Here is a 15253-nt window from a genome sequence, read left to right as displayed (position 1 = left end):
CCCATCTGCTACTGGCTGATCGGCACAGGTCTGTCTTAGTTCATGTGGACTGGGTTATCAGTTATCCTTTAGGGGCCTGAGGGCATCAGGTTGCAAGAGAGAGTTGAGCACAGTGGCTCACACCTGCAATCCCAGAGCTTTGGGAGGCCAAGGCAGGAGGGTTGCTTGAGTCCAGGAGTTAGAGACAAACTAGTGAGACCCTGTCTCTAAAAAACTTTCAAAAATTAGCTGGACATGGTTGTATGTGCCTGTGTGTAGTAGTGACCAGCTACTTGGGAGGCTGAGGTGGGAGGATCGCTTGAGCCCAAGAGGTAGAGGCTGCAGTGAGCCATAATTGCACCACTGCACTCCAGCCTGGGTGATAGAAGGAGACCCTGTCCCCAAAAAAAAAAAAAAAAAAAAAAAGAGAGAAGCTGCAAGAGAGATCTTTCCAAAATGCAAATCTGACCTCCCCAGCTCAGTACCCTTCACTGGCTCCCTATTGCCTGCAGGGTGTGGTCCTAGGTCCTCAGCCTGAGTCTGAAGGCCCTGGGGACCTGGCCCTCCCTCCCCTCCTGGCTCAGTGGGCTCAGCAAGACAAGCCCATGCTTTTTTTTTTAATTTTTTTAATTTTTTGAGATGGAGTCTCCCTCTGTTGCTCAGGCTGGAGTGCAGTGGCATGATCTCGACTCACTGCAACCTCTGCCTCCTGGGTTCAAGCAATCTTCCTGCCTCAGCCACCTGAGTAGCTGGGATTATAGGCACCCGCCACCATGCCTGGCTGATTTTTGTATTTTTAGTGGAGACAGGGTTTCACCATGCTGGCCAGGCTGGTCTCGAACTCCTGACCTCAAATGATACTCCCGGCTCAGCCTCCCAAAGTGCTGGGATTACAGGATTGAGCCACCGCGCCCAGCTTCAAGTCCATGCTTTTCCCTCTTTCCTCTCCATGCCTTCTTCCTGCTCACCCCCACACCCTGACCAGGACATCCTTCTCCTTCTCCTTTGTCCCACCAACTCTTACTTATGCTTCAAGATCTCTCCTCCAGGAAGACCTCCTACCTATGCTCCTCTCCCGACACACCCCAGCTCTGTTAGATATCTCTGCCATGCATCCATCATCCTCAGCATGATAAGCACCAGTGCTTCTCCTTCTGCATTTCTCTCTTGTCCTCTGGTGAACCCCAGAGTAGCCGCTCACAAATAGCTGTGACCTGAATGAATGACCCAAGCTTGGAGTTGATGGGGTGTCCCTTGGTCCTCTGGTCCTTACTCCCCCAGCCCCACGCTCTTGGGCAGTGAGCACAGGGGAAGCTTTCAATATAAAGTGTTCAAGGCTGGAGGTCTGCAGAAGGGTCCTTACACAGGGAAGGGAAGGGTCCGCAGGAGAGTGCTCCAGGGAATACGTCCCTGTCATGGCTGCACCTGGCTTCAATGCCAGGATTTGGAGTGGGGACACACCTAGATTCCTTGGACAGAATGCAGATGGCTTTTCTTTTCCAGCTTGATAAAGTATCTTGACAAACGATTGTTGCGCACACTATTTATTTATTTATTTATTTATTTATTAGACGGAGTCTCCCTCTGTCGCCCAGGCTGGAGTGCAGTGGCGCAATCTCAGCTCACTGCAATCTCCACCTCCTGGGTTCACACCATTCTCTTGACTTCAGCCTCCCAAGTAGCTGGGACTACAGGCGCCCGCCACCACGCCCGGCTAATTTTTTGTATTTTTAGTAGAGACAGAGTTTCACCGTGTTAGCCAGGATGGTCTCAATCTCCTGAACTCGTGATCCGCCCGCCTCAGCCTCCCAAAATGCTGAGATTACAGGCGTGAGCCACCGCACCCGGCCCCGCACACATTTATTTTTAACAAGACCCAGAATGAGTTTCACAACTTAAGGACCTGGTTTCATGCATATTTGTCAGTTCTGTCTCATTTCTGAGAGTTACAAAGAATCCTTTTCCTCAGGAGGCACATCCCTGCCCACCTGCTGTCCCCGCACTGGGCTTTTTCTCTGGAAGGTCTGATTCTGTGTTTGCAGCCACCACCTTCACAGGAATGCAGCTTCCTGGATCAGAAATTCTATTCCACTGTAGCCCTCTTAGTCAAGGGTCCATGGATCTTAACATGCCCTTGGCCTCCCAGAGTGCTGGGATTACAGGCGTGAGCCACCGCGCCCGGCGGGTCCATGGATCTTAACATGCCCTTGGCTTTTGCCTGTCCTGTCCCCTGGACTCCCTGTTCCTTATCTGGAGAAGACATATCCCTCCCCTCCCCTCCCCTCCTCTCCCGCACTTGCCCCCCTCCCCCTCTCCCTCCCCTCCCCTCCCCCACTTTCCCCCTGCCCCGCTCCCTTCTCTTCCCTTCTCTTCCCTTTTTTTTTTTGAGACAGAGTCTTGCTCTGTCCCCCAGGCTGGAGTGCAGTGACACAATCACAGCTCACTGCAAGCTCCGCCTCCCGGGTTCAAGCGATTCTCCTGCCACAGCCTCCTGAGTAGCTGGGAGTACAGGCCCACGCTGCCAGGCCCACGCTGCCAGGCCTGGCTAATTTTTTGTATTTTAGTAGAGACGGGGTTTTACCATGTTGCCCAGGCTGATCTCGAACTCCTGAGCTCAGGCAATCCGCCCACCTTGGCCTCCCAAAATGCTAGGATTACAGGCATGAGCTACCATGCCCGGCCGAAGACACATCTTTCAAAGGCACATTTCTAACATCATTATCTTCATGAAACCTTCCCTGAGCATCCTAGGCAAATGTAGAGCCTCCCTGGTCTCTTTTTTGCTCCCGCAGGACTGGGTGGGTGGGTGGGAGAATGGCATCAAGATCTGTCTTCATAACAAGCCTGCTACTGTAAGAAAGAATGAATGAATGATCCCACCAAGCTACAAGCTACAAGACTAGGGTATTGCTCCTCACAAGAGGGTATTAGCTAAGAGGGTCTGCCCACAGACCCTGACCCAAATGATGGATGAATAAAACGTACACTGATACACAGATACTCTGTTTTGCCAGTCCTGCTGAGTGACCGCCTACACACCAAGAGAGTTTTGTCACTGTGGCCACCCCGATCAGCTAGGGAGACTCACATTTATTCATTAAGATTAGTTAACAAAAGCTTGAGTCAGCACCATTAGAGGGTAATTGACATTGAGGACTTCCCGAGTAAAATGCACACATCAAAGGCTCATCTTAAGACCACATGAGTAAACAAGTTAACTGGATAACTTCCCCACATCCCGTTATTTACTACTCTAATCTATTTAACTGAAGGTAAAGGGACCAGCCTGCCTTCGACCAGGTCTATTACCGAAGTCATGTGAAAACCCTCAGGCCTTCCGAAAGGGTTTTGTGGCTATCATAACTAATATTTTTTCCACCAGCCTGACCGAATCCCAACACTCCATTTTACAGATGAGGAAACTGAGGCTCAGAGAAGTTTAATGACTTTTCCTGATCACCCAGGCAGAAGTAGTGGAGCCAGAATTTAAACTAAAGTCTTCTGACTCCAAGTCCTTGTCCTGGTCTAACACTCTTTTTTCCTGGCCCTAGTAGAAGACAGCAGAAAGATCTTAGAAGTAAGAAGGTGGTTAAATTGTGTGACCACAGACGAAGTGCTCAAGTGCTCACTTGAAGCTGTGGGAATCTGTACCTTTGAGCGTGTGGAGGCTCTGAGTCCTGACATTACCTCTGGGGAGGCATGCCTCTGGCTGGCAAGGCCAGGAGAAAAAACGCCCTAGAGGAATGGTGCTGCCCCCCTCCCCGCCCCCCCCACCTTCCCCGGCAAAAGAGGCTTCTCAGCCCCAGGAGCAAATGGGGCCCCTGAATTGGTGACGGGGGTGCTGTCCGTGGTGCTGGAGGGCTGCGACGCTGCCAGAGAGACGGGGAGCAGGGAGGAGTTTGCTCACTCCTGTAATCCCAGTGCTTTGAGAAGCCAAGGCGGGGGAATCACTTGAGGCCAGGAGTTTGAGACCAGCCTGGGCAACATCGTGAGACCCTGTGTCTACAATAATAATAATGATGATAATAATAATAATAATAATAATTAATCTCGCCGGGCGCGGTGGCTCACGCTTGTAATCCCAGCACTTTGGGAGGCCGAGGCGGGCGGATCACGAGGTCAGGAGATCGAGACCATGGTGAAACTCCCTCTCTACTAAAAACACAAAAAATTAGCCGGACGTGATGGCGGGCGCCTGTAGTCCCAGCTACTCGGAGAGGCTGAGGCAGGAGAATGGCGTGAACCCGGGAGGCAGAGCTTGCAGTGAGCCGACATTGCGCCACTGCACTCCAGCCTGGGCGACAGAGCGAGAGACTCCGTCTCAAAAAAAAAAATAATAATAATAATGATAATAATAATAATAAATCTCCAGTGCCATTTATGAGATATTCATTGCACACTAGGTACTGTGAGGGCATTTCCCATGCATTAGTCCTTTACAACAAACCTGTGAGGAAGATGCTATTGTTAAATAGTTTCATTTTACAGGCAAGGAAACTGAGGCCCAGAGAGTTGAAGTCACATGCCCTAGGTCTCTCAGCTTATGAATTCCCAAAGATCACTCTCCTGTCTCCCTCTCAAATCAGGGGTCCCCAGGGCAGGGCTGGGCCTCTTCCCAGACTCATCTGTGGTCCACTTCTCACTACAGCCCGTTCCCTCTCCCCCAGACCTGACCAGGTCACTACCGATCTGAGCATCTTCTCCCTCTGAGCCCCAGGGTGAGTGCTGACCTCGTTAGCTGAGGGGCCTCTGTGCCTGTCAGCAGCTGACTTTCCGGAACAGGCTGGACCCTGCAGTACAGATGAGCTGTTTCACCTTCAATTAATCACTTGCAGGTAGCAGCATCCAGTTTGTGGCCCATCGTATCCACAGCCAGGCTTGCTCAGGAAACCCAGGCTTGGGCTTGTGGGAGGGAGGCAAGTCCAGGGACCCAGCCAGGAGGCTGGGAAATCAGGCCTCTAGGCCTTTAACCACTTCCTGGCTGGTAGAAGAGGGAGTGTGCCCCTTTGGCAAGCATTAAACTAGGGCTTCATTACTTAATCTACACATGGGTTTGGCTGGCTCCAGCATCTGGGCTTGCCCTTGGGAGCTGACCCAATGTTGGGGACAGCTTCAGTTGAGCTCTAAGGGTGGCCGGTGGGGCCCTGGCTCCTGGCTGTATCAGCAGAAAGGAAGTGGGCTGAAGGTCTGGTGTTATTTATTTATTTATTTATTTTATTTTTTGAGATGGAGTTTCGCTCTTGTTCCCCAGGCTGGAGTACAACAGTGTGATCTCAGCTCACTGCAACCTCCGCCTCCTGAGTTCAAGCTGTTCTTCTGCCTCAGCCCCCCAAGTAGCTGGGATTACAGGCATGCGCCACCACACCCAGCTCATTTTTGTATTTTTAGTAGAGACAGGGTTTCAGCATGTTGGTCAGGCGGGTCTCGAACTCCTGGCCTCAGGTGATCCACCTGCTTCAGCCTCCCAAAGTGCTGGGATTACAGGCGTAAGCCACCACACCCAGCCTGGTGCCACACATTTAGAGTTAGTATTACCCAGACTTCCAGAGTAGGAAAGGACCCTTGGGGTCTTTGAGTCATTGTTCAGTGGGAGGAACAAGGGTGCAGAGAGAGGAAGGGACTTGTTCATGGTCTCACAGCCAACTGGTGGTAGGGTAAAGACTTCCTATTTGCTGCTCTGCCTCCAAAGAAGGACAGTGTCAATGCCTCCAAGGACCAGAACAAGTTAGAGTTAGGGTTCAGATTATAGCTCTAGACTCCATATCTGCCTGCTTGCACCTGCAAACCCCTCACCCTCAAGCACCTCCAATTTGTTCTTCATGTTCCCTATCACAATAAATGGCTGCACCATCCACCTGGTCACCCAGGCCAGAGACCCGGTGTCATCTAAGCTGCCTCCCCCATCCCACATCCAGTCAATTACAAACCCTGCCAGATTGGCCCATTTATTTCTTGAATCTCGGTTGTCCTCACTGGCTCTGGCAGCCCTGCCTCCTGCTCCCTCCCAGCCTTGCTGAGAAGCCTGCCTTGACGAACCAAGCAGGGCTACAGACACTTCTCCAGTTCTCTTATCACACTACGCTGCTGTTTACCTGTCAGTCTCCTGAACCAGCCTGTGAGCTTCTACAGGGCCATGATGGGGTCATGTTCATCTCTATACCCGCAGCCTTTAATAACGTGAGGCCCAGAGTAGATGCTGGGTGAGTGTTTGTTGAGTGAATGCATGAATATTGTTTCTATCTCATGTTTGAACAATTCCTGTAATAGAGACCTCATTCATCCTACGACAAACTGCTTAGTTTTGTTTGTTTGTTTTTTTGTTTGTTTTCTGAGATGAAATCTCACTCTGTCACCCAGGCTAAAGTGCAGTGGCGCGATCTTGGGTCACTGCAACCTCTGCTTCCTGGGTTCAAGCTATTCTCATGCCTCATCTTCCCAAGTAGCTGGGATTATAGGCACGCGCCACCACATTCAGCTAATTTTTGTATTTTTAGTAGAGACAGTGTCTCACCAAATTGGCTAGGCTGGTCTCGAATTCCTGACCTCAAGCAATCCGCCTGCCTCTGCCTCCAAAAGTGCTGGGATTACAGGTGCAAGCCCCCACACCTGGCCAGAATTGCTTCGTTTTTAAGAGTTTTGATTATTATAAAATAAAAACAAAACAAGACAAGACTCTTTTTTGAACTGAGCTGAAATCAACACTAGATGACTTGCCTGCAAGAATCTTGGGGCTCTGTTTTGCAGATCGGCTAGGGCCTTGCTCCTCTTAGGGAATTCTAAGGACCAGTAGTATTGGTGTTGTTAGAAATGCAAATTCTCAAGCCCCACTCCAGATCTACCAAATCAGAAACTATGGGGGTGAAGTCAACAATCTGTGTCTTGCTGGGCGCGGTGGCTCAAGCCTGTAATTCCAGCACTTTGGGAGGCTGAGGTGGGCGGATCATGAGATCAGAAGTTCGAGACCAGTCTGGCCAACATAGTGAAACCCCGTCTCTACTAAAAATACAAAAAGTTAGCCGGCTGTAGTGGTGTGCATCTGTAATCCCAGCTACTCAGGAGGGGCTAAGAAAGGAGAATCATGTGAACCTGAGAGGCGGAGGTTGCAGTGAGCTGAGATTGCGCCATTGCACTCCAGCCCAGGCAACAGTGCGAGACGCCATCTCAAATAAAACAAAACAAAACAAATCTGTGTCTTAACAAGTCTTCCTGGTGATTCTGATGCTCAATAAAATTTGAAAATGGCTATTTCTAGACCACTGCCCACCTCCCCCTAATTGGTGGTCCATACCTGGGCTATATCAGGAGAACCTGGGGGACATGAGCATTTTCATCCCCAGAGACTTTTTTTTTTTTTTTTTGAGACAGAGTCTCACTCTGTCACCCAGGCTGAAGTGCAGTGGCATGATCACTGCAAGCTCTGCCCCCTGGGTTCACGCCATTCTCCTGCCTCAGCCTCCTGAGTTGCTGAGACTACAGGCACCCGCCACTACGCCCAGCTAATTTTTTGTATATTTAGTAGAGACAGGGTTTCACCATGTTAGCCAGGATGGTCTCAATCTCCTGACCTTGTGATCCACCCGCCTCGGCCTCCCAAAGCATTGAGATTACAGGCATGAGCCACCGTGCCCAGCCGAGACTTTGATTCGGTAGATCTGGGTTGGATTCCAGGTAGCACTGACATATGAAATATAGGACACTCAGTTAAATTTGAATTTCAGATAAACAACGAATAATTTCTTAGTAGAAGTATGTTCCAAATATAAAATTCAAATTTAACTGGGTATGCTGTGTTCCTATTTGGCAAATCTGGCAATGCTAGCTAAACATCACTACTTCTAACAAGCCTCTCAGTCGATTCAGCCAGGTTTGACCTAAATCCTCTACAATCCTTCATATATTTGAAGCTAGGCATTCTGACCACCTGTATATCCTTATAATCTTCCCCCTCCTTGGCATCCTATTTTTGTTGATATATCCTAAGATAACATGCATTTTTGATAGCCACATTGTGATATTGACTCAAATTGAGTCTGTGATCATTGAAAATCCCTATAATCCTTCCCAAATATTCTGCTTCTGAACTATGTCTACCCCATTCCAATTTTAGTTTGGGACCCAGCTTCAGAATGTGGCACTTTTCACTATCCTGTTTCACCTTCTTCTTCTTTTTTTTTTTTTTTTTTTTTTTTGAGATGGAGTCTCGCTCAATTGCCCAGGCTGGAGTGCAGTGGTGCGATCTCGGCTCACTGCAAGCTCTGCCTCCCAGGTTCAAGTGATTCTCCTGCCTCAGCCTCCCGAGTAGCTTAGATTGCAGGCATGCACCACCATGACTGGCTAATTTTTGTACTTTTAGTAGAGACGGGGTTTCACCATGTTGGCCAGGCTGGTCTCGAACTCCTGACCTCGTGATCTGCCCGCCTCAGCCTCCCAAAGTGCTAGGACTACAGATGTGAGCCACTGCACCTGGCCCTGTTTCACCTTCTTAGATTCTTCCAATGTCTCCGGCTACTGAGTCCTTTTAGATTCTGACTGTATATCCATGAGCCCTCTCAGGCTGTGTCCTCAGTGAATTTGATTGTCAGACTACCAATGTTCTAGCCAGTCAATAGTGAACATATTGGATCAGACATGGTGAGAATAGAGCCCTGTGATTCTCCACTAAATACTTACATCTAACATGACATTGATCTATTAACCAGCTCCTTTTGAGTATAGGTCAATCAATCAACCAATTACAACAAAATGGGATATTAGCACCCACCAGGACAGTGTCACCTTATGAAATCTCACAGTGAGGCCAGGCGCAGTGACTCATGCCTGTAATCCCAACACTTTGGGGGGCTGAGGCAGGACGATCACTTGAGCCCAGGAGCTTGAGAGCAGCCTGGGCAACATAGCAAGATCCCATCTCTACAAAAAAAATTAAAAATCGGCTGGTCATGGTGGTGCACCTGTAGTTTCATCTACTTGGAGGCTGAATCAGGAAGATCACTGAAGCCCAGGAGGTCAAGGCTGCAGCGAGCTATAGTCACGCCACTGCACTCCAGCCTGGGCAACAGATTGAGAGTCAGGAAGGGAAGGGAAGGGAAGGGAGAAAGGTAAGGTAAGGAGGGGAAGGAAGGAAGGAAGGAAGGAAGGAAGGAAGGAAGGAAGGAAGGAAGGAAGGAAGGAAGGATAAATCTCACAATAATTTCTTTTTCTTTCTTTTCTTTTTTTTTTTTTCAAGACAGAGTCTCACTCTGTCGCCCAGGCTGAAATACAATAGCACGATCTCAGCTCACTGCAACCTCTGCCTCCCAGGTTCAAGCGATTCTCGTGCCTCAGCCTCCTGAGTAGCTGGGATTACAGGCGCCCACCACCATGCCTGGCTAATTTTTGTATTTTTAGTAGAGACGGGGTTTCACCATGTTGCCCAGGCTGGTCTTGAACTCCTGACCTCAGGTGATCCACCCACCTCGGCTTCCCAAAGTGCTGGGATTACAGGTGTGAGCCACTGCGCCCAGCCTCACAATGATTTCATAAAATATAATGTCATATGGCTCACGGAGGGACCCTGTGCCTGCAGTCCTGCAGTCACCCCCTGGTCTGCTGGCCCAGCAAACCTGACTTGGAAGGAAATGGACTTAGTGTGCAATGATTTGGGTCATTCTATAAATGACCTGCCGCAGATTCCCACCTGGTGCCTCTCCAACTCACCAGGTGAAATTGGTCAAATCCACCATCTGTTCTAGTGAAAATCCAGGCTGCATCTGCCACGCCTCTCTTCACATAGCTCTCCTTTCCTCCTCAATCATTTCTGCAAAGATTACCCTGGGCAACCTAGCATTGCTACCCAGGCGTTCTCCTAGCACTGGGGCTAGAATTTCTCAGGGTTTGGAGATCTGAGTGCATTCAGAACGACTCTCACCAGCTTTCCCCCTCTGCCCTCCAGGAGCTCAGGCCAAGTTCTAGGCTGGGGAACCTTGCCCAGTTCAGAGGGAAGATGTATAGAACAGCATGGCTCCCAGGGCTCTCACTGGCGCCTTCGTGCTCTCTCTCCACACCTTCAGCGCGCCTCTTGCATTGCCTGGTGCTGGGGTAGGCTCTAATGAGCCAGAATGAAAGGATGGTCCCCTCCCCTAAAAGCGCTCACAGTTTAGAATAGGAGTTAGAAGCAAACAGCCAACTGAATCTCGGTATCTAAATGTCACGCTTAAAAAGTGTGGACAAAAGATGCGGAAGCACAAAGAAGGAATGACTCTTCCTTCCTGGAAGAGCGGAAGCTTCCCAGAGGAGGTGATTTTTGGTCTGGGCCCTGGGGGATGAGTTGAAGTTCCCCAGGTGAAGAAAAGGGGAAACAGGACTCCAGCAGAGGGGAAACACATAGGCAAAGGCACAAAGGAGGAAGTAAGAGCACGCATTTGGGGGATGAGGACCAAGGCTAAGGGGCTGGGTGTTGGTTGCAGGATGGGGTGCAGCATGGGATGAAGTTGCAAGATAGCATTCGACAGAATGCAAAGGGGTCTGGCAGGCCGTATCAAGGGCCATGCCATGTATTCCTCTCTCTTGCCTCCTGTTGTCACTGTCTTTGTTCAGCCCCGGGCGCATTGAGCTTCACATGCACTAGGCACTTAGCTGGAGCTAGGAGTTGAAAGCTAAGCTGCCCTCAGCCCAGGGGGAGCCAGACCTTTGAATCCACAGCAACAACAGCAAGAACTCTGGGAGGTAAGGCCAGGAGTGGTGGCTCATGCCTGTAATCCCAGCACTTTGGGAGGGCAGATCACCTGAGGTCAGGAGTTCCAGACCAGCCTGGCCACAGGGAGGGCAGATCACCTGAGGTCAGAGTTCAAGACTAGCCTGGGCAACATGGTGAAACCCCATTTCTACTAAAAATACAAAAATTAGCCGGGCGAGGTGGCAGGCGCCTGTAATCCCAGCTACTCAGGAGGCTGAGGTGGGAGAATCACTTGAACCCAGGAGATGGAGGTTGCAGTGAGCCAAGATTGTACCACTGCACTCCAGCCTGGGTGACAGAGAGGGCTCCAAAAAAAAAAGAGCTCTGGGAGGGTGACACCAGCCAGAGGGGAAAGGAAGGCTTCTGGAAGGTGACAATGCCTGTGAGCGGTGACTTTGAGGACAACTAGGAATGAAGAGTATCCCAGGAAAGGGCCTGGAGCCAAGAGAGGTGGAGGAGGATGTGTGTGGTGCAGAGTGGTGGAGACGGGGCTGGACCAGGAGGCAGGGCCATGCTATGGCTTTAAGTCAAGGTAACAAGAGTCACGGGAGGCTGCTAACCAGCACATGACATGGTCTAATTTGCTCCTGGACCCATCTGCCAAATTGCCAATGGAGGATGAATGTCTGAGAGCAGGGAGGCCAGGCAACCACAGAGAGGTAGTGGACCCGCGTGGAGGGAGGAGCTTGGGTCCACGTGGTAACAGAGGAGGAGACGAAGTGGATAAATGTGAGCAATATTGAGAAGAGGGGATGGGGCTGGGTGCGGTGGCTCACGCCTGTAATCTCAGTACTTTGGGAGGCCGAAGTGGAAGGATTGTTTGAAGCCAGGAATTCAAGACCACCCTGGGCAAAATAACAAGACCTTGACTCTACAAAAAATTTTTTTTGTTTTAATTAGCTGGGTATGGTGGCACATGCCTGTAGTTCCAGCTACTGGGGAGACAGGTGGGAGGATATCGCTTGAGCTCAGGAGTTCAAGGCTGCAGTGAGCTATGACTGTGCCACTGCACTCCAGCCTGGGTGACAGAGTGAGACCCTGTCTCAAAAATGAACAAAGAAGAAGGGATGAGGGACCCAACTTGATGACAGGTGAACTGTTGTGGGTCAGGGCAATAGGGGTCTCCAAGCTCCACACATGTCCCTGGCTCAGATGACCAACAGATAGAGGGGTCACCCATGAGCCAAGCACTGCAGCCGACGTGGGTGGGGAGCAGGGCACCGGGAGCTCTGTTTGGGGCTTGGTGGGTGATGCTTGTGGAGTGTCCCGGGAAAACCCCTGGTGGAACTGGGGTATAGGGCTGGTCTCGGGACAGAGGCGGGAAGCTAGCAGGTGTGGGAGTGGAAAAGAGGGGTTAGAAGAACAGCTTTGGTCTCTAAGTCCCCAGGCACTCCCCTCTCCAGACAACTCTGGCAGATGCTCCCAGGAACAGGTGGAAATCAGAGGCTCAGAGAGGGGTAGTGACACCTTCAGGGTAACACAGCAAGGAGTGGCGAAGCGCAGCCTAGAACCCATGCACTTGGGACTCAGGGGGAAGGACATATGAGAAGAGCTTATGTTTTCATCACCACTGTTGCCTCCTGTCACTCTGTCCCCTTCAGAGTCTCCTATAGCTGTCACAGTCCCTCTCTCTTCTCTGCCTTCCAGTTTCTGTGGCTCTGAACACTCCCACCCCCATCCCATCACTCTGAGGCCAGAGAGGGGAGGGTGTGTTGGGGGAGTAGTGTCACAGGGAAGGCCTGATCCAAGATGTCCAGGCATGCCCAATCCCTTCTTTTCCTCCCTCCCTCCTTCCTTTCCCTCCCTCCCACCCCACTCCCTGGGAATGAGGCCTCCCTGTTGCTTAGCAACTAGCAGAGCCTTGGAGAAAGGAAATGGAAATAGCTCAGGAGGTGCCTCCCCTCTGTTAAGATAGAAGTCCTTGGAGTGTGTGTGTGTGTGTGTGTGTGTGCGCGCTGTACTTTGGAGGGCCTAGCATGGAGTCAGGGATTCTTAGCTCCAAGCCAAGTTGACTCCCACCCCACCCCGAGCCTACAGGAGGACGTGGCTGCCTGGAAAGCTAATGTCAGTGTCAACTTTGGTCACGTCATCAGAAGCAGTGTTTCCAGAACAAAGGAGTAGATAGTCCTGTGGGCATAATCTGGGTGAGCCCTGCTTATCTGGAATGTTGGCTTTGGAGAAGTTGGCCAGATCAAACAGAGAGCTAAAATCTGCCTCTGGGGTGGGAATGGAGTAGGCTTCCATCTTCCCCTCTCTGTAGGGCTGCCCTGGGAGCAGACTGGGAGGTAGGAACACATGTAATCTGTGTCCCACTGGACAGAGCCAGGACAGTGGGCCTGGTGTGTGCGTAAACGGTTTCAATTGAGCCTAAAGGAGAAATATGACTGGGGAGTTAATGATGTGTGCAAGTGGGCGCTGGGATGTCTGGCCCAAGCATTCGTGCAAGCCAGAGAGGATGGTCCTCGGTAGTTCCTGGAGGTGACACGATTCCCAGCCAATGGCTCTTAGAGGCCATCCAGTCTGGCCTGCATCCACCCACCTTACAGATGGAAAAAGCCCAGTGTCCAACCCACTCGTGCCCTGAGGTGTGACCCAAAGGTGCAAACCAGCCGTCTGCCTCCCTCTGCACCAGGAAAGGAAGCGGATTAGAGCCATGAGTGGGCCCTTAAATCTCCTGGATTAACTCGAGCAGAGAGGAGCTTAACAGGTGGCGAAGAAGTGACCATCCCGCCTCGTGTCTGTGTCTGTCCTTCAGGGCCAGCGGCCCAGGCCAGCCACGATGTCCTCCACCGTGAACAACGGGGCGGCCAGCATGCCGTCCCCACCCGACGCCGCGAACGGCTTCCCGCAGCCCAGCGCCTCCTCGGGGACCTGGCCGCGGGCGGAGGAGGAGCTGCGCGCCGCGGAGCCGGGCCTGGTGAAGCGCGCGCACCGCGAGATCCTGGACCACGAGCGCAAGCGGCGGGTGGAGCTCAAGTGCATGGAGCTGCAGGAGATGATGGAGGAGCAGGGGTGAGCGGGCCGCGGGGCGGGGCTGGGGTGGGGAGATAGGCGGGGCGAGGGTGGGAGAAGCGAGTGATGCTGCTCGTGGGCGTGGCGAACGTCGTGGGCGGGGAGAAGGGCGGGGCTAGGGGGTATTAGGGCGGAGTCGCGCGACTGTGGGAACCCAAAAGCCTTGTCCAGACAAAAGGCCAGAGTCCAGACCAGTTGGGATGAAGCCATGGCAAGTCCAGCTCATCTTTCATTTATGTATTAGGTTGTTGCAAAAGTAAGCACGGTTTTTGCCATTACCTTTAATGGCAAAGTGGTGGCTCACACCTGTGATTCCAGCACTTCGAAAGGCCGAGGCGAGTGGATTATTTGAGGTCAGGAATTCGAGATCAGCCTGGCTAACATGGTAAAACTCCGTCTCTATGAAAAATACAAAAAAAAATTAGCTGGGCGCGGTGTCTCACACCTGTAATCCCAGCACTTTGGGGGGCCTAGGCAGGTGGATCACCTGAGGTCAGGAGTTTGAGATCAGCCTGGCCAACATGGTGAAAATCCGTCTCTACTAAAAATACAAAAATTAGCCAGCCGTGGTGACGCGTACCTGTAATCCCAGCTACTCGGGAAGCTGAGGCAGGAAAATCTCTTGAACCCGGGAGGCGGAGGTGGAGGTTGCAGTGAGCCGAGATCCGGCCACTGCACTCCAGCCTGGGCAACAGATTGAGACTCCGTCTCAAAAAAAAAAAAAAGGCCGGGCGCGGTGGCTCATGCCTGTAATCTCAGCACGTTGGGAGGCCGAGGTGGGTGGATCACCTGAGGTTGGGAGTTCGAGACCAGCCTGACCAACATGGAGAAACCCCGTCTCTACTAAAAATACAAAATTAGCCGGGTGTAGTGGCACATGCCTGTAATCCCAGGTACTTGGGAGAATCACTTGAACCGGGAGGCAGAGGTTGCAGTGAGCTGCGATCGAGACATTGCACTCCAGCCTGGGCAACAAGAGCAAAACTCCGTCTCAAAAAAAAAAAAAAAAAAAAAAGAAAGAAAGAAAGAAAGAAAGAAGCTAGTGGGCTGGCTGCTGAAGGAGTCAAAGTCAGGAGCAGGGACTGCCCATCAGACTTGCACTGTCAGTGGGCTGAGAAATCAGAAACTCCCTACACAGGGGGGCTGGAGCCTGGAGCCACATGGGGCCAGACACAGCCTGTGTCCTGTAGTCCTTCCAAGCCACACCTTTGTCCACCCCAGGCCTCCTGGGCTCCCTTAGACAGGGGCCACCATCTCTGAGGAGCTTAGGAAGACCCCCAGGCTTAGGCAGAGACAGTGAGTTGCTGAAGGCCATCTGGAAGGCGGGGGGCCAAGGCAGAGCCAGGATCAAGAGTCCTGCTGGCTGCCAGGCAGGGCTGCTTGTAGGGAGAAGAAGGGGTAATGGGGACCTGGTGCTCACCTCACCCAGAGGACCAGGTAGCGGGGAGGAGGCCCCTTGCAGAGAGGGATAGATGGATGGATGGCAGGATGCTGAGGACACACAGAAAGGCGGTTCCAGCTGGCAAGGGAACATGTTGATGAGCTGTG

General features: G+C 51.7%; 1 protein-coding gene across 6 annotated transcripts in view; it reads left to right on the top strand.

Moving 5' to 3' along the window:
* Window positions 1–15253, top strand: part of SRRM3 (serine/arginine repetitive matrix 3) — a 78263-nt gene that overhangs the window by 19938 nt on the left and 43072 nt on the right. For all 6 annotated transcript variants that reach the window (XM_032756264.2, XM_032756271.2, XM_032756260.2 and 3 more), the window contains exon 2: window positions 13449–13705. In XM_032756264.2, the coding sequence (XP_032612155.1) occupies window positions 13473–13705 (233 nt within the window). In that variant the 5' untranslated portion in view covers window positions 13449–13472. The remainder of the gene's footprint in view (window positions 1–13448; window positions 13706–15253) is intronic.

The sequence above is a fragment of the Hylobates moloch genome, unplaced genomic scaffold (genome assembly GCF_009828535.3).
Source record: "Hylobates moloch isolate HMO894 unplaced genomic scaffold, HMol_V3 SCAFFOLD_1, whole genome shotgun sequence".
Taxonomy (NCBI): domain Eukaryota; kingdom Metazoa; phylum Chordata; class Mammalia; order Primates; family Hylobatidae; genus Hylobates; species Hylobates moloch.
Note: the sequence above shows the minus strand (reverse complement) of the source record. Positions and strands in the feature narration are given on the sequence as shown.